General features: G+C 53.0%; 1 protein-coding gene across 1 annotated transcript; it reads right to left on the bottom strand.

Moving 5' to 3' along the window:
• Window positions 1–673: 673 nt before the first annotated feature.
• Window positions 674–23,374, bottom strand: WT1 (WT1 transcription factor). Its single transcript, XM_058806704.1, has 6 exons — window positions 22,945–23,374; window positions 18,190–18,312; window positions 18,007–18,109; window positions 11,594–11,671; window positions 2,341–2,443; window positions 674–961 (listed from the first exon to the last, which is right to left on the bottom strand). Exons 1-6 carry the CDS (start codon window positions 23,333–23,335, stop codon window positions 674–676), a joined length of 1,086 nt encoding a protein of 361 aa, XP_058662687.1. The 5' UTR covers window positions 23,336–23,374.
• Window positions 23,375–23,643: the final 269 nt, after the last annotated feature.

Raw genomic sequence — 23,643 nt, 5'->3', positions numbered from 1 at the left:
GATGCTGAATGTCTAGGTTCCTCTTGCAGATGAAAATTCTTCATAATTAACATTAGATGAGATCTGCAGTGAGATTCAATGGTCTCAAATGAGAGGGGAAAGAATAAAAAAAAAAAAAAAATTAAAAGAGAAAACAACTCGCAGCCCTGTAACAGTAAGAGGGGGAGGGAGGTGATCTGATTGCTGTGTGTTTTCCTTAGCTGGATCCAGAGAGCTTCAGCTCCAAGAGAGGGATTGGAGGTGACCAAGAGGAGTTGCCCAGGTGACAAGAGGAGTTGCCCAGGTGACAAAGAGGAATTGCCCAGGTGACAAGAGGAATTGCCCAGGTGACAAGAGGAGTTGCCCAGGTGACAAAGAGGAGTTGCCCAGGTGACAAAGAGGAGTTGCCCAGGTGACAGAGCACACGCTCACTCATCACAGTCTCAAGGACACAGTCTCAAGCTACGTCAGGGAAGGTGTAGGTTGGATATTAGGAAGAAATTTTTCACCAGAAGAATAATAAAGTACTGGAATGCTCTTGCCAGGGAGGTGGTAGAATCACCATCTCTGATGTGTTTAAAAAAAGGCTGGCCAGGGCACTTGGTGCTATAGTCTGGTTGAGGTGTTAGGGCACGGGTTGGACTCCATGATCTTGGAGGTCTCTTCCAACCTCATCGTTCTGTGATTCTGTGATTCAGTGATCTGACGGATTCTCGCGCTCCCTGACCTGGCAGCGCATTCCTTGCCCCTTGCGCCACCTCCAGCCCCCCCTGCCCACTCTGCTGTGCTGTGATTCGTACCCACCAGTGTGCTTCCTGCTGTGCATCTGCAAGTGGGACAGCTTGAAGTATCTCTTGTTGCAGCCAGGGTAGGCACACATGAAGGGACGCTTCTCGTTGGTCTCGCTGGCCGAGCGCACGATGGTGGGAGCCACGCCGGGCACGCGCCGCGGACACAGACCTGCTGAGCCCACCTGGGGGTCCTCATCTCTGCCTTCACACACCCAGGTCACACCCCAGCACCTCCCCGGGACAAAGGGATGCGTGGATGGATCGTGCTGGAAACGGGAAATTTTGCTTCATTCTACGTCAGCGACTTTAGTGCGCCTTAATTGGTTCTTTGCAGAGCGTTAAAATTATCTGGAGGTGAAGCACGGTGAGCTCTGCTCAGTGAATTCTCTCACCAGTGTTTGTGTGAGAGATTGAATGGCCCACACTGACCTCATGTATAACCACACAGCCCTGGCAGAACTCCCGTTGCCACAGAAAATAGTTTTAAGTTTATACCAGGGTGAGAGGAAAGAGCGTGAGCCAGACAAGTGTTGTCCTTTTTATTTTAAATACTCATATAAAGCTAAAGGACAAGGAAATGGATGTCTTGGATTAACACAAACTGATTAACAACAAAACAAAAACAACTGTCTAGGTGGAGCTGGTGAATAGGTCAGCCTTAATGCATTTTGGCCACTGTCACAATGTTCCATCAAAGACGATCTCCTCCTTCTGGGATAATTAACTTCCTTAAACAATGTTGACCATTTACTTTTATTCACCCAACAAAAGCCGGCTCAGGAGCCTGTTTCTGAGAGCTTGCCACTGAATAATGACTTGCTAAACTACACAGAAAAGGAAAAGGAGAGAAGATGCTATCTAAAAACACAGATGTACGTGGACAACACAGAGCAACACAGAAGAGACAGACACTCTGTAATGACTTTGCCATCAGTTTTGACAAGGTATGTCTTTTACAGGGGTATTTAATAATGATATGACTGTCTCAGAAAGGGAGGAAATGAACTCCCGTGAATGGTAAGTTCCTCCCAAATATTCACTAATTACTTAGTTATTAGGAAACAATCACATATTTAGTTTTAAGGAAATCCATTTGAATTAGTAAAGTTTGAGAAACACGTAAAAGCTAAATGAAATCTGACACTTTGATATATGTAATTATTAGATATAGTCCTATAAACATAGATTAGATATGTGGTCACATCAGATATAACCACAGAGGTTACATCACTCATGGCCGGAGCGATTGGAGCTGGAAGCTGCACAGTGGATCACTCATTTTGGGCCATCCTGAGAAGCTGGTAAGGTAAGTAAGCACAGAAAGGAACACTGCCTTGCAGACTATTTCAGAAGAAGAGATGAGCAATTTTAAAGGACTGTGTCAGAAGGAAATCTTATGTTAGAGTGCAATGGCTTCAGTGAGGTCAGGACACTCACATAAAGCATCTCCTGACAAGGCGGGGAAGCCACAAATCGAGGATGGGCTCACAAACACCAGTGAAGCAGTGAGTGAACACCACAAACAGGCTGCAGTTTTGCCTCCCAGTGAGGAATGCCCCCCAATACTCACCTGTATGCCTCTGAAGACCCCGTGGGTGTGTATTCTGTACTGGGCCCCACAGCTGTACAACATGGGAGCACTGTGGTTCTCATTTTCGTATCCCGCTGTGTGTCTGCAAGTAAAGAGGGCAATAACAAAAAAAAAATCACATATTTTTTAGTACACAGCTCCATGTGAGAGGTTTCTTTCCTTAAGTCAGTGGTAACAAATGCAGAGTTTGCTTTTGCAGCCATGATATCCAAGTTCAAGTGAAATTCACCAAAGGAAACCTGCTCTGCCTTCATGCACATGGATCTGCTCCCACTGGCACAGTGCACTGACTCCATACATACATCTATTAGCATCCATTGAAACATCCAGGGGAAAAAGAAAAAACAACAGCAAAAAAAAAAAGAAATCGTCATGATTTCAACTCTGATGTATTTCCACAAAGATTTTAGGTAAGAGGGGAAAATTCACATAGCAGCACAATGGTGTCATGTGCACATGTTCACATTATTTATCAGTCAAACGTGGGGCTGGCTATTGCTAATATCTTTTGGAATGAGCAAAATGCCTCAAGTTTCACATTAAGTGCAGTGGATTTTTGTCAGCACCTCATGACTCAGATATTACCTGATACTACCAAGCAAGTGATGACATTTATAAGAACAGCAGTCATGTACTCATAAACAGAGATTACAAATCAGTGTCTAAACTATTTATTCCATGTATCAGCTTGCAGGATACACTACAAATTAACCCTTTATAAAAATAAAATTTGGGAAAAAAAAAAAAAAAAACAAAAAAACAAAAAAAAACCAAACCAAAAAAAAAAAAAAAAAAAAAAAAAAAAAAAAAAAAAAAACAAAAAAAAAAAAAAAAAACCAGGCTATCCCCACTGGGTATAAATTTTCACAATAATTTTAAGAATTTGCAAATTTTGGTGTGTTTTGGAGTTGCCACAGCCATTGTCTAATTATGGTCTTCAAAATCCTGAATGTTGGAACACTGCTGCGTCTCCTGTTTGCAGCCTTCCTAATGTCAGAACCACATCAATGCATTTTAGGTTTCATTTTTGAGGGAGTATGTTACATTATCACTTGTGGAGGTGCCCATTGGCAATGGCAAGTGTGCACGTTTTTGCACAGCACCAGAAATTGGAAAGCCCAGAACAAAACCCCAGGGCACACAGCTAGGGACAGAGATGGATATGTAGGATGTTATCCCAGCCTCTGCCAAGTGCTTGCAACAGCAATTTGAAGGGGTCCCTGAGGTCCAGACTCTCATTTCACTGGTCCTTCCCTTCCCTCCACTCAAAGTTCATGTGCAGAGTAGAATTACAAGGAAGTTTTAAAGCTCTTAAGTGATTTGCGGAGCAGGCAGGGGAGCTGGAATGCAGGAGGTGTGCGCAGGGTTTGTGGGGCTGGCTGCAGAGGAGGGGAGCGGTGTCTGAGAGCAGCTCTGCCTGCCCAAGGGTGGGCTGCCCTCCTCAGCCCTGGCACAGGTGTTCTCTGAGGCCAGCTCTTGCACTGCTCTGCAGAGCTCTTTTCAAATCCTGCCTCCACCTGCCCCTTCACATCAAAGGCCACATCTTTAGGGAAGGCGTGCTCTGCTTAATGCAATTTTAATTCGGTTTTAAAGTGGTCATAATGGAATTAGTTATGGGGGGGGGGGGGGGGGGGGGTGGGGTGACAAGAAAGAATGTCTGTTCTGTAGTAATATCTGTAATTAATTCTGTAATAATAGATAAAGATACCATTAGCTGATTTAAATGGATTAAACCATGCTGTAGATATGCACCATGTTCCAAATAAATGGGGCCTCCTCTCTGCCCAGAGCCCACAAGTGGCCTTTTGCTGCCTAATTCAAGTAACAAATTACCATTTGCTATCACCATTTGGTCAGCACAGATTCCCCACCAACATCAAAATTTTCCTCTCTGTTTAAAGGCAGCAAGTCCCTACAAGTAAATAAATAAATTAATTAATTAATTAATATTAAAAAAAAATATAGGAGAGGGGTGTTGAAATCCTCCAAGCCATGGTGATACCCACATTGATCACAAATTACACAGTGCATTTTTAAACTGGAATGGAATGGAATGGAATGGAATGGAATGGAATGGAATGGAATGGAATGGAATGGAATGGAAGCCACCACTGATAAGGAGGAAGCTCTGCAGCAGAAGCTGTTGCTGACCTGCAGTAAATCAAGGGTGAATGTGAACTTCAGCACTGGTCACCCCGAGTGTAACCTCCCCTTCACGCCTGTCCTGACAGCCTTAAACACCACAATAAACAACAGGCACAAAGGCTGATAAGAATTCCCAGGACACAAACTTTGTAAGAAGAAGCAGGAATATGTAGTAAAATCTTATACCATAAAACACAGCCCCATTTTCCCTCCACATTCCCATGGCTTTCATCTTTCAGTGATAACCCTTTTTGTAAGGACCAGCTAGTTCTGAAATAATTCCTCCCAGGAATGAGAGGCAGAACAAAGCCCCTGTCTGTGCCCTAAGGAATGGCTCCATGAATGAGAGGTATCCCCCAGGTGATCTCCAGCTCAGATTTTACTGCACAGTTAGGAAGCCTTCCTCCACAACCAGCCTTTTACACATTTCCTCCTCTTATTTCTAGTTGGGCCTCACTAAAACTGCACATACAAGAATCCATGAAGATTAAAATCTGCTTTCTGAGCCCCTTGACCCACAATACACTAAGTCCTTAACCAGCTCCCTAGGAGAGATGCTTTAATAACCAGGAGCCCTATTTCCCATTTTACTTTGGGCACATTTCCATCAGCATTGGCTGGCACTCAGCATGGCCATATGGCTGCTGACAGCAAAATGGATCATGAGAGATTTCCTGGTTAAAACACTGTTTATTCGTTATGGAGTGCTGTGCACTTTGGGGAGATAGGAATTAACAGGTGGATACTCCTTTCAGTGGGAAACTGGAACGCTGAAGGAGGAGTTTTCACAAACTGTCCCTGCACTGCTGCTCTCTTGAAGTTCAGCCTTCACTCTGCATCCTTGTGGGGAAATTAGAGTTCTGTCCCTTCCAGCCTCTTCACTCCATGCTTTAGCCATGATTTATGCCACAGGGTGTACATCACAGCTGGCACAGCTGGCTTGTTTCACATGGCTGCAGTTTATATCCCACAATAAAGGCAGGGATAGAAGAGGAGATACAAATCTAGATCCATTATTAAACTCAAAACCCTGCTTTATTGCATGCAGGAGATAATGCAATGCCACATACACGAGGAATACAAGTGACTGGTGAATTTATACCCGCAGTACATTAACTAAATGGAAATCTCCAGAGGGTAGCACAGTCCTTAACTTTCATCTTTTCTAGTCAGGCACTCTGTGTTAAAGTAGGCAAAGAGACAATGCCTTATAAGCTCAGCTGAGTTAAAAGCAGAAAAAAAAAAAAAAAAAAAACCAGAAAATGTTCCCAGTAAGGCCCAGAGTCACATTTAGGAGACACACTGGGCTGATCCCTCTGCAGGTCCTAAAAGGACTCAAAAATCAGCAGGACCAGATGCAGCCAAACTGCCCTGCCAGGATCCAACACAAATTTTTGTTTGAGCAAGGACTGAAGGATTTGGCCTCACTCAGTCCAGCTCTGCCATTATTTGTAAATATACAACTCCCTGTAACTTCAATCAGAACTGCTCAGAGCCAGAAATGCACTGCAAATATTTAGAGTTTGGGTTAGCTGGTGAAAAAAAGTGTATTTTGTTCTTTGGATCTAGACAGCCAGAGCTGGAAGCACAGCCATAAAATGGAATTCTAGATAACTGGGAAACAAAGGCTGATACTTGCAGAGGAAGAGCTCTGTGCTGTGGAGTATTTAGAAGCACTTGCATTTACCATTAGCCCAGCAAATCCTTAACACTCGCAGAGTAGCTCTTTTAAAATGATTAATCTCAGAGTTGTACAGATTGTACAGAGATTAATAAAAATGAAGGGTTTACAGATGAGAATGTGTGATGAAAAACAGAGCAGCTTTAGAGAGTTGTATCAATCTAAGTGGTTATAAAAAAAAAAAAACTCATAAAAGATGACATTCTAATCTGAATATTTAAAAAAAATAATCAAGCTGCAATTTCTCTCTCACACCATTTTTACTTTGTAAAACTGAAATTGCCTGTCCAATGTATAAAGCAGCTACAACTTAATCTGAAGAGTTAAGCTTTTTATTGTTATTTCATAAACCAAAAAAGGGAAGCTTTAGGACACACTGAAGGGAGCTAGAAAATTTCAGATGAAACGTGAATACACATTGATTCATGAGATTCAGACTTGGAAGAATTAAAAAAAAAAGCCAGAAAGCAAGATTACATAAAACAGGCACCACATTAAGCTTCAATTTAATTGTGTTTCACTGCAGGAACAGGAATTTTAGGGTTTAGAAACAGAGCCAAAAATGAGGCAAAGTGAGGGTGTGGGCTAGTCTCGTTGATAACAGAACATAAAGGAAGAGAAGTAGAGTTAATTCCTTCTGCTAAAATATTTACCATCCTAGCACCCTGGGAAAAACATGTATGGAGACAGAAAAAGATCCTTATTAGTTATATAGAAGGTCCTGTTTCTGCCTGGTTTTTGTCTGATGCTATTATGGAGGGTGGAGTATGAAGCTGCATTTTTATCTGCCCTTTTCAAGGCAAAGGAATATTAAAAAATGCAGTTTCACAGATTTGAGCCCTTCTGCCATCCTCAGTGGGAGAGTCAGCTGCCTAATGAAAGGAAGGCTCCGAATTTTCAGGGGATCTTTGTGTTTCTGACTTCAACAGTCTTTCTTTGGTTTGGGATTTTTTACCACAGACCTGATTGGAATCGGGATATCACCAAACCCTTCCCTTCAGGACAAGACTGGTGGGAAAGGATAAATTCCATGTTACTGGAGGTTATTGCTCATTTTCAGCTCATCTTGACTGCAGAACTGAACCCAAGTTTCACACTTCCAAATTTTACTAATAATACCACCAAAGCTAAACAGAAAAGCCTTTACAAACCACTCCTAAACAAGAAAGGTTTTCCCTGCCTTGCTTAAGATGTGGTTTTAATAGTGTTCTACAGAGATCATACCAAATATTCCTTACAGGGAGCCTGAGAAAACAGCAATAAATACCAATTTCCATGGAACATGCTGAGTGTTTACATCCAAGCAAAACCAAAAGAGGAAAACCAAAATGTTGTCTGGTTCTATGCCTGATTTCAGATGACTGCTAGAAATTTGGATCAAAGCTTTTTACTCGAGCAGCTGAAGAGAAAATTACATGGAGTCTTGCTGTTGGGAATGTAGCTACACTTCTTTTCTACCATGCTGTATCACTTTCTGCTTGATATCAGTTATTTCCATATCATTTTTACACTTAACTCATCAAAATATAAAGGAGGGGTTTATTCCCTGAGATCTTCCTCTAGAACTGCTGTGGAAGGAAGCAGCGCTTTTCATATTGGACAAATTAAAAAGCAACACAAAAATATGAAAGAGAAACCAATGGCAAAAGTGTCCACTAATGTGGAACATTAATTTTGAGATGTCTGAGACCCACTGACTTTCCTGCAACAGAATAAATCTGATCCCAGCAGCTCCAAACCAAATACCACAAACGAGGAACAAATCATCAGCAAACAGTGGTGCCAAAGGGCAGCAGATGGAAAAGGCTGCAGCCATGAGTTCTGGGGGTTTCTGCTCACTGACAAACCAAAAGGATGTCTGATGGCCCAGGATGGCCTTCCCTCTGCCAAGAGCTGCCCCTTGAGAAGAAGACAAGCCACTGCTGCTCCCATGCAGTCCAAGTGACCTGAATCTGCATTTTAGATTTCCACTTGGGTCATGAATTCCAAATTGATTGTGCTCTGATTGAGCTCTCCCCTTCCCCTGCCAGCCCATCACAGTGCTCTACTCTGGCAGAACACAACATCTCAGCCCACCTCAGGTGTCTCAGGCAACATCTCAGCCCACCTCAGGTGTCTCAGACAACATCTCAGCCCACCTCAGGTGTCTCAGGCAACATCTCAGCTCACCTCAGGTGTCTCAGGCAACATCTCAGCCCACCTCAGGTGTCTCAGACATCTCAGCCCACCTCAGGTGTCTCAGGCAACATCTCAGCCCACCTCAGGTATCTCAGACATCTCAGCCCACCTCAGGTGTCTCAGACAACATCTCAGCCCACCTCAGGTGTCTCAGACAACATCTCAGCCCACCTCAGGTGTCTCTCTTCACCATCCAGCAATATCTGGCCAGGATCTCTGCTCCACACCTTTCACTGCCCACCTCTGCCTTTCTCTCAGGCTGTGCCTTCCACAAATTCCTGATGCTTACCCCCACTGAAAGCACTCAGACCAAACTCCACTCATACACAGAAACTTCCTGCTCTCAGTTCCAACATCCAACATTAAAATATCCATGAATGAAAAATAATTTTCCATGGCCCTAAAGCCAGAGGCTGCAGCAGGCTCTGAGCAGATAAAATCATTCAAGAGTTCAGGTGCCAGGCTCCTGCTGCTGCTGACACACAAGTCCATAAACTTGCAACTCAACAGGAATGATTTTCACAATCAGCTTCGGCCACCTGACAGTGTTCTTTGCCCAGTTTCAAACTTTTAATTCTGGAGCTGATCCCTCAAATATTGGCTCTTTACAAGAGCTAGAACCAGGATGCTGTCAGATAAACTGCTAAACAACTTCAGCACAGAAACTGCCAACTAACTCCACCTAAACTGCACTGCAAAAGCTTCATTTCAGTCTGTTAAACTCATGTTAAACAGGAACCCAGAAAAGCAAGCTACTGACCTGGTCTGCTGTCAAGTATAAAGTGTGTGACCCACAAGCTTTATGTAACTGTAGAGCTCTCTAACTGTTTGCAGAACTTACTGGCAACGTTTTCTTCCTTCTTAGAATGTGCAAAAGTCTCACTGAAGCCAGGAAGAAGTGCTGGGGAGAACTGAAGGCAAGGAGCTAAACAGGACTGTCATCGTTGGACAGAATCTAGAAGCTCCATATTTCAACAGGAAGATTGACTCCAAAATTCTTAAATTACAACTAGGAGATTGAGAAAAGCATCTGAAACACTAAACGCCTGGGAATCACTTATGAACAGTTCATATATTTTAAAGATGTAAATCTTGGGAAGAATACCTTATGTTCATGGCAACTGAGATTGGAGGTACTGTGTATTGTAACTCTCAGCCAGAAAAGACAGATAACTATTTTGGCTCATATTACCAGTGATGAGGCTATGTCTAGCACTGATTTTCCACAGATTCTACAATCTTGGCCTATACCAAAACTTTCAGCTTTGTTTTACCATAGATCATTCATCTTGATTCTTTCCCCCTTTTCATGCATCCTAGGTCACATACTTTACACTGCTAACAGTCTGACTGCTGGACAAGTAAGAAGCCATTTATTTTGTTCAGTACTCCTTTAATATTTCTATTGTGACTTCTTATTTTTTTTCACTGAGTTCCCCAAAGAATAACCTCTTCCTTGCTTTAATAACTTGGACCTGGGTCAAGGTTGATGTGTTTCTCCATTTTGCAGGATATTTTCTTCAGAAGAGACAAAACAGTGTCTAATATTGCAATGACTGATCTTTAAAGGCTCCAGTTTCAAGAGGAAACCAAAAAGACTTATAAAAGAAAAGTAGGAAATAACCTTTAAAAAGAGGGGATAGGCAGCAAAGACGGCGAACTGTGCACAAGTGTAGAATTTGGGGATCTTCTCTAACCAGAAAAAAAAAACCTCCTTGATGGATTTCTCCAGGTTCAGCTCTCTTGCTCACCTCAATACAGACAGTTTGGATTTTGAGATCTTCTCTAACCAGAACAAACCTCCTCGATGGATTTCTTCAGGCTCAGCTCCCTTGCTCACCTCAATACAGTTTACTACACTATCCCTCTAACCTTCAAACACCACTGCTTTAGGAGCTACAAGGAGACCCACAATATTTTTTTTCCTTTATCGCAGTACAGCAGCGTACACAAAGTCCATCTTGAACAAGACTTCCACATCTATGGGTGAAAGCACAGATCTGTGCAGGCTTTTATCAGCCTCTGCTGATAAAGAGAGGCTGCACACCTTGGACACTGAGAACACCCCAACACCTCCTTCAGCGGGGGAGTGCGCAGAGCGGGTTATCTGCTCGGAGCAGTGAATTATCCGCTCTGAGCACAATGCCTTTCCCTTGGCCAACACCAAAAGGCGGCTCTGCCGCTCACGGCCGCACCGAGGTGAGGATGCGGCAGCGCTGCAGCCCCGCTGCTCCGCCGGGGATGGGAGCCCCGGAGCGCTGCCCGCCGCCCCGGCGGGGCCCCGCGGCGCCTCGGAGCCTTCCTGGCGGGGCGGGCGCAGGAAGCGCCGGGGGAGGCGGGCCGGAGCCTCTTCCCGGCAGGTGGGAGGGCGACAATGGCCGGGAGGAAGGAAAAGGGAGCCGGCCGGGCCGGGACACAGGACGCGGGGCCTGGCGGAGGCAGGGAAAGGGAAGAGGGATGCTAGGAAGGGGCGGCAGCTCAAGGAGCGGAGCGCCAAGTGGCCACGGCTGCGGGAGGGGCCCGGGCACCGGGACAGGGCACTGCCCTGCCCTGCCCTGCCGTGCCCGGTGCCACCGGAGCCCCACACACCCAGAGCTGCGGGCACTGCCCTGCCCTGCCGTGCCCGGTGCCACCGGAGCCCCACACACCCAGAGCTGCGGGCACTGCCCTGCCCTGCCCTGCCGTGCCCGGTGCCACCGGAGCCCCACACACCCAGAGCTGCGGGCACTGCCCTGCCCTGCCCTGCCCGGTGCCACCGGAGCCCCACACACCCAGAGCTGCGGGCACTGCCCTGCCCTGCCCTGCCGTGCCCGGTGCCACCGGAGCCCCACACACCCAGAGCTGCGGGCACTGCCCTGCCCTGCCCTGCCCTGCCGTGCCCGGTGCCACCGGAGCCCGGCACACCCAGAGCTGCGGGCACTGCCCTGCCCTGCCGTGCCCGGTGCCACCGGAGCCCCACACACCCAGAGCTGCGGGCACTGCCCTGCCCTGCCCTGCCCGGTGCCACCGGACCGCCACACACCCAGAGCTGCGGGCACGGCCTCTGCTCAGGCTGGGGCAAGGATCATCAGAAACACGCCAATGTGATGAGCCACTCTCAGGACCGGACAGTATTTTTTTTTTCTTTTTTTCCCGTACAATTTTTCGAATTCAAAAACCCAAGATGAAGTTAGCTCAGCGATGCAGCTTCACTAGGGCAACAGGTTAGGAGAGAACAGAGCTCCTTACCCTTTCAGTGTGGATCCCAGGTTCATTTGGTTCCATGTCATGCATTCAAGCTGTGAGGTCATCTGGTACAAGTTGTCGCTGTTGTGAAAAGATGTAGGGTTAGGACTAAAATTGCAGCTATCAAATAAAAACCAAAACATCAGAATGTCAACGATTTCTTTGTTATTTGTTCTAAGTATATAACAGTAGAAAGTGAATTTGTTTTATATGATCCCTTTTTTCGATGCATTACGAATTTTTAAAAATAAAATTAAACAAAATAAAAGAAACTCTGTGGCTCGAAAAGACATTTAAAATCTGCTAGCCTGACACTTTGTAAAGAGCTGGAAATCAAAACATAAAACTTTTTCCTTCCCAAAAAATAATATCCGATATTGATACGTCGAAATGAATTAAACGAATACAAGCAGCGCGGCGGGGTAACGCAAAGGATTATTTGTTTTAAAAACTCAAATCTGTTAACTGTTTTAACCAGGAGTGTGAGAGACCACGTGGGTAACGGAGTGAAACAGCTATCGTGACTCGTGATGGATGTTGCTACACAGAGGGGCTTGACAAGCGGGAGAAAAATGGAGTGGCTGAGCGATAAGCGGAGCTGAGCGCTGGGGCCGGCACACACCGCGGGCAGCCGGGATGCAGGGCGCCTTGTCCCGCTCTTTCCGGCCGGCACACACTGCGGGATGCAGGGCGCCTTGTCCCGCTCTTTCCGGCCGGCACACACCGCGGGATGCAGGGCGCCTTGTCCCGCTATTTCCCCGCCGGCACACACCGCGGGATGCAGGGCGCCTTGTCCCGCTATTTCCCCGCCGGCACACACCGCGGGATGCAGGGCGCCTTATCCCGCTATTTCCCGGCCGGCACACACTGCGGGATGCAGGGCGCCTTGCCCCGCTCTTTCTTTCCCGGCCGGCACACACTGGGGGCAGCCGGGATGCAGGGCGCCTTGCCCCGCTCTTTCCCAGCCGGCACACACCGCGGGATGCAGGGCGCCTTGCCCCGCTCTTTCCCAGCCGGCACACACCGCGGGATGCAGGGCGCCTTGCCCCGCTCTTTCCCAGCCGGCACACACCGCGGGATGCAGGGCGCCTTGCCCCGCTCTTTCCCGGCCGGCACACACCGCGGGCAGCCGGGATGCAGGGCGCCTTGCCCCGCTCTTTCCCGGCCGGCACACACCGCGGGCAGCCGGGATGCAGGGCGCCTTGCCCCGCTCTTTCCCAGCCGGCACACACCGCGGGATGCAGGGCGCCTTGCCCCGCTCTTTCTTTCCCGGCCGGCACACACCGCGGGCAGCCGGGATGCAGGGCGCCTCGCCCCGCTCTTTCTTTCCCGGCCGGCACACACCGCGGGCAGCCGGGACGCAGCCGCGCCTTGTCCCGCTCCGCTCCCCGCTCCTCTCCCCATTCCCCGCTCCCCGCCCGGAGCAGCGAGCGGCACGGAGCCCCGGCAGCGCTCTCCCCACTCTCCCCGCAGGGCCAAGGAAGTGCTGCAGGCTCTCCCTGCAGGACAGGTCCCCACGGGGCCGCGAAGCTCCCCCGGGCCAAGCTCTCCCCGGCCCCTCCGGTGATTGATGCCCGGCACCGCCGCTCACAATAAACGCAAGTCTCCCCGCTGATTAATTACACCTAAATTCGCTGGGTTTACGGCGTGAATTTATATCCTTTTTTCTCCTTTTCCTTTTTAAATTTTTTTTAACTTCGTGGCAGGTAGAAGCGACCTAAAAAAGCCAGAATCCAGTGGGAAGCTTTTGCATATAAAAACAAATTAAGTGACTTCAATCTCGAAGTATGCGTAATATCATTTGTCAGTATCACTGGACACTATTATTCATTAGTGTGTCTGAAGTGCTATTATGCTACTACAATGTCCTGCATATCAGCTCAGGAATTGTTAAACTCTCCTGCAGTTTCCCCATTTGCAATAGCAGTCCGTGCTGGTCTGTGCCAACTACGTTTTGCAATTCCACGAATTCTTCCTGTAATGCTGCTGTAATTAATTCCTCCAGGACCCTGATTTTTATTAGAAGTGCCCGCCCGATGCATTTACAGCAGGAGATTTCCCTTTAACTTTCTTTCCCTTGACAGTTCATTTATAAGAGCCTCCCCCACAATATCCACTTTTTTTTTTTTTTTTTTTTTCCCTCCTTTGCTTTTTCATAAAGCAATACACTTATTCATCTTGTCACAGCGCTGGGCCACTGTGTTCCGTGCCGCCCTCGGGTGACGGTGTCCGGGACGAGGCGCCCCGGTGCCGCCGCAGCTCTCCCGGTGCCCGCCCGGCCAAAGGCGCTGCCCGAGCCCCGTTCCCGGCTCTGCGGCGGCGGCCGCGGCTCCCCGGCGGAGCCCGAGCCGGTTCCAGCCTGGCAAGGGAGCCCGGAGCGGCTGTGGGGCAGGCTGGACGTGGTGGGAAGCGCTGGGAGCAGCGCTCCGCTGTCCGCGCTAATCGCCGCTCTGTCCGCCCCGTTTGGGGTCTCCCGAGCGGGGAGACACCCCCGGCCCTCGCCCCCTCCTTGTCCTCCCACTGGAGCCGGGGGCTGAGTGAGGGAGGAGCAGGTGCCCGCCTGGCCCGGACCCCACAGCAGCCCGGGCGGGGTCTGGGTAGGGTCCCCAAATCCATTGCACCCCCCGGGTGAGCCGAGCCCCCTCCGCGAGCGGGGTCTGAGCCATCCCTGCAGCCGGCAGCGAACGAGGGGAGGCATTTCTGTGCTGAGCCACGGAGCTGCGAGGTTCCCATCTCGAACAATTCCCATTCTCCCATGTCCGGAATTGCCGGAGCTTTGGTTAAAGTACCGCGGGGCTTCGCGCCCCTTAACCCGGAGATAAGAACGTCCCGGTCGGATTAAACACCTCACACCTGACATGCGAGAGACAACAGGACATCCCTAACGCCATTTACGCCTCGCCGCGGTTTATTATCGACGGTACCGTGAGATGATCTCATGGAACCAACAGCTCCGCTCAGAATCTCGGCTTTGGATGGGGTTTGAATGGGGAGGAGGAAAGCGAGGGCTCCAGGGATTTGCCTGCGCTGATTCCAATCTGAATCCTTGGCCCTTCGAGCGGCCACAAAGAAGACACTAAAAATAACTTATTTTCATTACAAAGCTGCTTTTAAAGAGAAACGAGAGGAAGGGGGGGGGGGGAACATTTCTACAGCGGGGATTAATGTAAGTTGGAGTGGAATAAAAGGAAGTCAACGCTGAGCAAAAAGGGAACTTAAAAGGAAACCAGTAGTAGATCATATAGAGTTTGTTTTGGCCTGCACTGCAGTATTACCGAGTTCTTGACCTCTGCACAGAAAGAGCTATAATCTGAACCGAGCCTCCTCCACTTTTAAAGTCTTTGCAAGTGTGACTCACAGTAAATTTTCAACATCCAGCATGTTTACTACATGAAACAGCGCGAGGTAGAAAAGTTCGCATCACCGTTTGTGACGGAGCCACAAAGCCCTGCCTGAGATCTGCGCGGCTTTGTCACCCGCGTCCAGCCCGGCCACGGGCCGGGCCATAAACACAGAGCGAGCAGTGGCCGGGGCGAGAGATTTCACGGATCGTTTTGCTTCCAGCCTAAGAATTACGATGGTTCAACCATTTCTTTCTTGCTGAGAGAGGGCGAGGCGCTTGAGCCCCGAGTGTCCCCGCACTGCCGACGGGCGGGACCCGGCTGCCCTCGGCGCTGCTTCCCGCGGCTCGGGCTGGGGCCGGGAGGGTCCCTCGCACCCAGCTGGAGAGATGGCCACGAGGGAGAAGCCAGAGCATCACGCGGAGGTGTCTCCCTCCGCATCCTCTCCCTCTGCTCTCTGCCTCCCCCTCCGCCCCCCGAAGCATCACCCCTCGGGCCTTGCTGGTCCAAAATTGGGGTGGCCGTCCCTGCGAGGCGCTGCAAGAAGGAGCGGAGCCGCAGCCCTGGCTGGGGTGAGAGGGCGAGGGACCCCAAACCAGCGCTGTTCGGGCGTCCCGAAAGACGCAGAGAGGAGGCGGTGCCGGGGAACGGCGGCCGCCGCATCCCGCCGGGGGCAGAGGCAGCGCCACCTCCCATTCCCCACCTCGTATCCTCCAGCACATCCCACCCCTCTCCACTGCCAAAGGCGGACGGGAGCGCCTGTTGTCCCCAGGCAGTGTGGGGACGGACAAACCCCCATTCCGGGCTGAGCCCCATCCCCTGAGCGCTCTCGGAGTGGGCAGGCTCGCCAGCCCCGGTGCTTGGATGCGGCCACCGAGCAATCACTTGACAAAGCAGAGCTGTCGAGCTTGACCTGAACTGCGAAAAGCAAAAGAAATCTTCAAGAAGGAGGCGCGGGATAAATACGGTCTTGGAAAAAAAAAAAAAAATCACGATTTTGCCAAATCAAGATAAATGCTTAAGGACAGTGCGGTCGTTTTCAGGGCGTTGGCCATGCGGAAAGGAGTCCCGACCGTTTCTGTGCCGCAACGACCCATCCGCTTTCCGGGCCACATTTTCCCGGCGGGTTTGGATGTGTTCAATGCGGGACAAGCGGAGGCCGTGCCGAGCTCAGCCACCTGTGCGGGCCCCGCTGCGGGAGCAGCCTGGGGGCTGCTCCCTGAACCTGACCATGAACGTAAGCTTCTTTGACCAATTCTCAAGTCCATCCTTCCTAGGAATCCCACTAATCCTCATCTCAATAACATTCCCAGCCCTTCTACTACCGTCCCTGGACAACCGGGGCTGCCCTCGACAGTGGAGCAAGCGCTGCCTCGCTCACACCCCCACGCACCAGTATTGGCTCCTGAGAGGTTTAAAGGCTTAAATCCTTATCTCACTGGAGTGAGCCGTAAACCTCCCAGCGAGCGGGGCAGGATCAAGGCTGACGTCGGGAGGAACTCGGTCCCCGTGGCGCAGCGCTGGGAGGGAGGTGGCAGCGTTAGGGAGGCGACCTCCGCTCACCCCTGCCCCAGCGGAGGCACATGCAAGAGAGAGCTCTCGACGCTATCAGCGCTCCCCTATCGCGTTCACACCTGCAGGCGCTGCCGCTTCCAGGAGCGGGGCGAGGGCGAGCCCCGGGGCCCGGGGGGACCGGGGAAGGGGGCGCTGCCCGTGGAGCTGCCCTCCCCAAGCCTCCTCCGAACCATATTTATAGATTTCCCTGCGCGGCTCGCAATCTCTGTCCCTTCAGCGCAGGAGTTCGCCCCGCCAATTATTCTGCAAGCTAATCTCCCTGGATAGGCTTCTTTCCTTCCTTCATTACCTCATTCCCTCCTTCCCTTGACGTCAACTCACGTTCATTAGCGAAGTGGCTTCTGGAAGTGACAGAATTTTGTTGTCTCACGTCCAGTGTCGATTAATGTGAGGTGATAGAAGTGGCCTACAAGAGGAGCCGCCGGCGGCTTCCTTCGCAGAGGCGCACATTGTTTTGTGTGCGAGAGTTACTTAGCAACTCCGAGATACGGGACTGGCTCCAAGTTCACAAAAAGTTGAGGAATAAATTTTTGGGGAACTTCTTTCACTCACTAAACACGTTGTAAAACTCCAACGCCCAGCCCCCACGTCAGACCCAACAAAACAAAAAACCGACCGGGAAGCCGCGCTTGCCACGGGCCCGTCTGTTGGCAAAGACATCTCATTGCTCGCGGCAAAGTTCCAGACGCACCTTTCTCCCAGCAAGGAAATCCCATAGGTGTATTGCCCCGATTTCAATAAATAACCTCCCTGCAGGCCAGCTCCCACCCCTCCTGGGAGCCATCGGCACGGCTCTTGGCCCGCAGGACGAAACTCTCGGTCGGAGCTGCGTTTTGGTTGCCTGCACCGCGCTGTGCCCATGGCTGCTGCTCCCCAGCCAGCACTCGGCCACCTTCCCGGCCTCGGGAAGGGCAAACCCCAAATTCATCGGGCCCGGGGAGTGCTCCCGTTTCCCCGCTCCCGGCACCTGCAGCGGGGATGCTCTGCCGGCCGGCGGGGAAACCTGCGGGACACAGCGGGGCCCGCCACGGAGGGCGCGGCATCCTTTTTTCGTTTTGTGCGGGTTTGGGGATACCGATTTTCTGGGGGTATTTTTGTTGGTTTCTTTGGTTTTGTTAGCTTTTTGCTTGTTTGTTTGTTTGGGGCGGTTTTGCCTTGGTACGGTTTGGTTTTTTTGACGTGTGGATCTTCTTTTTTGGGGTTTGGTTCTTATTGGTGGGTTGGGGGGTTTTTTTGGATTTTTTTTTTTTTTGGGGTTTCTTTGTTTTGGTTTGGTTTTTTGGGGGTGTTTTGGGGTTTTTGGTTTTTTTTTTTTTTGGGGGGGGGGGTTGTTGGGTTGGTTTTTTTTTTTTTTTTTTTTTTTGAGAAGGGAAGACTAAATCCGTTTCCCAGCATAAAGGAAAAGCTGTTCGAACGGCATGCGGGGGAGAGAGAGCGCGTCCCAGCAGCAACCCGCGCACCAGGAGGAGGGCGAGCCCAGCTCCCCGCCGGCCGAGGTACCTGTTGTAGGGCGTCCGGAGGAGCAGCGCCTGGCTGCCCGTGCAGCTGTCGGTCGGCGTGTGACAGCCGTACACCGGCGGAGGCACCGAGTACTGCTGGTCCCCTGCGGAGAGAGCGGCACTGAGTTAACCCTTGCGGCTCAACGGGGCTCCGTGCCAGGGCTCCTCGGGAGGCAGAAATTACCTAGGGAGGGCTGCTGGCTGATGGGGTCCTCGTGTTTGAAGGAGTGGTTGGTGAACTGAGCGGCGGGGTGGGACGGCGTGTGCCCGTAGCTGGGGGTGCCGTCAAAGGCCACGGTGCTGTAACCTGGCGGAGAGAGCACAGCGGGGTTAGCGGGGTCCCTCCGATCCCCCTGGGGACACACAAGGACAGGCCCGGGCCCCCTGAGCCCCTCTGCCCCCTGTGCCACCGCCCGCACGTCTCTCTCTGTGCGGGCAGAGCCGCGCCGAGCCCGCGGCCGGGCGCGCAAAGTCGGAAGTCTCGTTCGTGTTTAAAGAGAACAGCTCGGTTTCGGTAATAAAAAGGATGTTTTCGTTAATTGTTGCTCGTATTAAAAGTGGAAGATTCCCATCTGCTCGGTGTAGTCATCTGGCGCTTCCAATTTATAAGTCAGCCTTTAATCTTGCGCGCTTTTTTTTTATTTTGTTAAGGGCGGCTTCCTGAAGAGTCTGCAATAAAGAGGCGGAATATTACGTGCAAAAATAAAACTCCTCCTTTCAGCGAAAATTGCTCTTCCAAAATAATAAACAGCCTATTTTGTTTCCTACACCGAGCAGATTCAGATGGAAAGAGACCACCTCTGCTGACCCCGGGCCGGCACAGAATCGTAAATCAGGTGCTTGGACACCAACTTTCATTAATGACTTGGAGCTGGCTAAACAACTTCAGCTAAAAAAGTAATTACAAAGTAATATTATCTCAGCGGCTTCTCGGCTCATCAGCATTTACCCCGAGAACCAACCTCCTCCGAGAGTCACTCTTAAAAAAAAAAAAAAAAAAAACAAAAAAAAAAAACAAGACCAAGCAAAACAAAAAACCCCAACCAAAACAAAACAAAAAGTCCGACGCGGGCAGGGGAAAGAAAGCAGAGGGACTACGAGCGCTTTTCTCCGTCACTCTCCTCTCCCTTAACCCGCTTTTTCCAGCTCGGGCATCCCTCACGGACCCGTCTGGATGGGGCGTGTGGCTGGAGAGGGATTTTGGGGTTTTGCCGCTCGAGAGGGAGCACTCGGGGCTGTTTTGGGGCTCCCTTTCGGTGCCGCACGCTCGGCGCTGGGCAGGTCTGCGCTTCAGGAACGATCCGTGATCACAGCGGCTTTCGGAGAGAATGGAACCGAGAGGCAGCAAAGCGGTTCGGATGTTGCTTCTCCGTTCTCTTCTCTCCGCGGCCAGGCTGGGGCCAGGGACATTGCGGGACTCCATGAACCCGCGCGGCTGAGCGGGAGGAGCGGAGGAATGAAAATCCTCCAGAAGGCTTTAAAACCTTCACCTTGGCGGCGATTTTCAGTCGGCCCGGAGGCCGCGGGGCTGGGATGGGAGCGGGACCGGCCAGATGTGCCTCGCACCGCGCTGACCCCGGGAGCAGAGCTCCTTTCGCCGGGCAGCGATGACAGGCCGGTACCCAGCGGGCTCCCATCCCACAGCTGCTTCTCGCTCCTTATCTCCTCCCTCAGCCCTCAGGCTAGAGGCTCAGCCTTCACCTCCCTTTCCCCCGTTTCCCTCCGTCTCTTTTTTCGCTTTCAGAAAACACTGACACTTTCTACGTTACTTTTGGCCCGCCACAGAGTTTCGGTGACCTTCAAAACTCAGCTCGGAGCAGGACGAGGTTTTGGCCGCATTTTCCGGTGTTGCCTGACCCAAAGCTTCAGGAATGTGATAAGAAAGTTGAGTTCTGAACCGAGCTGCCGATAGTGAGGTCTCTTTAATTAGGGCGTTATCAGAACTAGGCCTGATTAAAATGTGCTGAAAATAATTGAAAGTTGTACATCTGGTGGAGAACGGGGCCCGCTGGAGGCATCCAGTTGTTGGAGGAGCCCAGCTGGATGAAAGAGGCAGGCAAACGAGAAGAGGGAAATTGGGCAGAGGTTTCAAAGCCTTAGCTTCCTACCCCCCACCCCATCCCATCCCAGACTTGGCAGAAATGTCATCACAGAGCCAAGGTAGCGTCTTTCCCACGGTCGGAGGAGCCTCTGAAGAAAAAAAAAAAAAAAAAAAAAAAAAAAAAAAAAGGAGTTCAACCTTGAGGAGAGCCAAAGCAGGAACATTTTATCCATACACGAGGAAAAAAAAAATAAAAAAAAAAAAAAAAAAGGGAAAATAAGCAAACACTCTTTGCCGAATTTCTCCTTGCCGTAGGAGCCCTCTCTGTGTCACCGAACACAGCTGCGGCTGAGCCCCAGGTGCCGTGCCTGCCCGAGGAGAGCCCAGCGTGGGCTCCGTGGCTTGGGCCATTACAGGCTCGGTTTCTCCCCGGGCTGGGGAAACCCGCACGCCAGGATGGAGCGGGCTCGCAGCTATTTTTGTCCCTCGCCAACTCGAATTTATCTCCCTCGCCCTTCTCTCCGCTTTCTCGTCCCTATTTCCGCCCAGCGATTATGAATCCCCTGCAAGGTCTAAAATCCTTTCGGCTGTCTTTCGAAATACATCTTTCCCGGTCAGAGTCCCTGTCCCGGCTCCGGGCCGCTCCTCTCCCGTCCCGCAGCTGGAGCTGGGACCCCGCGGGGCTCGCAGCGGCTCCGGGGCCTCGGCAGGGCCGAGCCTCTCCCCAGCTCCAGGGATGCCGCCCATTTTCCCGGCCGGCATCGGCAGCAAGGCCCAGGAACCCCTCTCTGCAGTTTGCTACATGGGGCAGGGGCCGGGAGCCGAGGGCAGCAGCGCGGTGGCACCGGGACCGCGACCCGGTACTGCCCGGGGCAGGTGTGTGCCGAACTGAACAACCCTGGCTCGGTGTGCGCCGAACAACCCCTGCCCGGGGCAGGTGTGCGCCGAACTGAACAACCCTGGCTCGGTGTGCGCCGAACAACCCCTGCCCGGGGCAGGTGTGCGCCGAACTGAACAACCCGGGCTCGGTGTGTGCCGAACAACCCCTGCCCGGGGCAGGTGTGCGCCGAACAACCCCTGCCCGGGGCAGGTGTGTGCCCAACAGCCCCTGCCCGGGGCAGGAGTGCGCCGAACTGAACAACCCGGGCTCGGTGTGTGCCGAACAACCCCTGCCCGGGGCAGGTGTGTGCCCAACAGCCCCTGCCCGGGGCAGGTGTGTGCCGAATTGAACAACCCGGGCTCGGTGTGTGCCCAACAGCCCCTGCCCGGGGCAGGAGTGTGCCGAACTGAACAACCCGGGCTCGGTGTGTGCCGAACAACCCCTGCCCGGGGCAGGTGTGCGCCGAACAACCCCTGCCCGGGGCAGGTGTGTGCCCAACAGCCCCTGCCCGGGGCAGGAGTGTGCCGAACTGAACAACCCGGGCTCGGTGTGTGCCGAACAACCCCTGCCCGGGGCAGGAGTGTGCCCAACAGCCCCTGCCCGGGGCAGGTGTGCGCCCAACAACCCCTGCCCGGGGTAGGTGTGTGCCCAACAGCCCCTGCCCGGGGCAGGTGTGCGCCGAACAGCCCCTGGCTGGGGCAGGTGTGCGCCGAACAGCCCATGCCCGGGGCAGGTGTGTGCCCAACAGCCCCTGGCTGGGGCAGGAGTGTGCCCAACAGCCCCTGCCCGGGGTAGGTGTGTGCCCAACAGCCCCTGCCCGGGGTAGGTGTGTGCCCAACAGCCCCTGCCCGGGGCAGGTGTGCGCCGAACAGCCCCTGGCTGGGGCAGGTGTGCGCCGAACAGCCCCTGCCCGGGGCAGGTGTGCGCCGAACAGCCCCTGCCCCTCGATGCAAACATCGCCCGGGCCTCGGCCGCTGCTCTGCCCCTCGCCCCGCAGCCCGAACCCCCCGGGCCCTCCCGGACGGTGTGTCCCAGCCCCTCCGTGGGTACGCGATTGCCCCCGCGGGGCACAGCAACCCCGAGCTGGGTGCGGGGAGCCCCATCTTAGAAGCACAGAGACCCTGGCCCGGGTCATCCCGCTCGGGCGGGGCCCCTCTGGCACTCTCTGCCCATCCCGGTGCCCGGAGGCTCGGCTGCCCCGCTGCCCTCGGCCGGGCAGTGCGGGCCGAGCCCGGCACACCCCGTTCGCTCCGGGGCCAGCTGAACGCCCGAGGGCGAGCGACACCCGAAAGGTCTCTGGCCCCTTTTCCTTTCTCCCTGGCGCGAATGTTTACACTGCGGGCACTGGAAGAAGAAGGATGAGGTCTGCCCCCGGTGCCACACGCGGGTGACCCATTGCCCGGCCGCTCAACCCTCGGGAGCCTCGCAGGGCACCGCGGGCAGTTACGGCACAGCCGCTCCCGCCCGCGGAGATGCGGACAAGAAAGGACGAGGCATCCCCGCTTGAGCATTCCAGCCCGGCAATACTCATCCCTCCCGAGGTTAATTCGACAAGGGGCTTGAAAACAGAGCGCTTTTCGGATTCAGGACGAAGTTTGGAGCTTTACCCCCGCCACCACCCCATCAGCCCCGAGATACGCAGCGGGAATTCTCTCGGGCCGCGGGCCCCGGCTCCATTGCAGGACTTGCGCCGTCTCCGGCCCAAACAAACCTTTGCGAAGGCGAGAGGCTGCTCCAGGCCGGGGAGGGGGCCGGGGGGCTCCAGCCCGCCTGGCAGAGCCCCCGCTGCATCCGCTGCCCCGCAGGAGGGGTGGGGGCCGAGCAACTCCCGGCTCCTAAAGCTCCTAAAGGGAGCGACGTGGCCGCCCCGCAGGGAGGGAAGGGAGGCACGGCGGGGCCGCCTCGCCTAAACCCGGCTCGGACAAACAGCGGGCTCGGGGTTTCCGTCAGGCGCGGCCCTGCGGGGCTGAGCGGGCTCCTCGGGGGCCGCCCCCCGATGCCGGCAGCGCGGCCCTTACCCTGGTTGCGGATGGCTTGCTGGCTCTCCAGGCAGTTGGGCAGGTAGGGCCCGTTGGGGAACATCCGAGCCTGGCCCGAGGGCGGCTGGCTGGGCGGCGGGGCGCCGAAGGGCCCGTAGCGGCAGGCGCCGGCCGTGCCCGTGAACTGGCCGGAGAAGTGGACGGTGAAGGCGCTCAGGTACTGCTCCTCGTGCGGGTCCGACCCGTTCCAGCTCGGCTCCTGCTTGATGAAGGAGTGCGGCCCCAGCGAGCCGTAGGAGGCCCCCGGGGGAAAGTCCAGCACGGGCGCCCACTGCGCCGCGCTGCTCACGGGCATGGTGCAGTTGCTGTTGCCCGGCAGGGAGGGCACGGAGGGCAGCAGCGCGTTCAGGTCTCGCACGTCGGAGCCCATCTGCTCGCAGATCTTCTGCCGGCCGCCGGGCAGCCAGTCTCCCCCCGGGCCGCACTTGTTCCAGGACACCTGGCCCCTGCCCGCCAAGCCGGAGGCCGGCTCCGGCTGCAGGCACCAGGCCGGCGAGCTCAGCCCTTTGGGGGAAGTTTGCTCCGCGACGCAGCTCCCCGGGTCCAGCCCTGCGGGAGCCGGCAGCAGCGACAGGGAAAGGTTGTTCTCCAGGATCGCCTCCGGGCTTGCACCCGCTCGCAGCGCGGCGTGCGTGTGTCTGCGCGTCTGTCTGTCCGTACGAATGTCCGCCCGTCCGA

The sequence above is a fragment of the Ammospiza caudacuta genome, chromosome 6, assembly GCF_027887145.1.
Source record: "Ammospiza caudacuta isolate bAmmCau1 chromosome 6, bAmmCau1.pri, whole genome shotgun sequence".
Classification (NCBI taxonomy): Eukaryota; Metazoa; Chordata; class Aves; order Passeriformes; family Passerellidae; genus Ammospiza; species Ammospiza caudacuta.
Note: the sequence above shows the minus strand (reverse complement) of the source record. Positions and strands in the feature narration are given on the sequence as shown.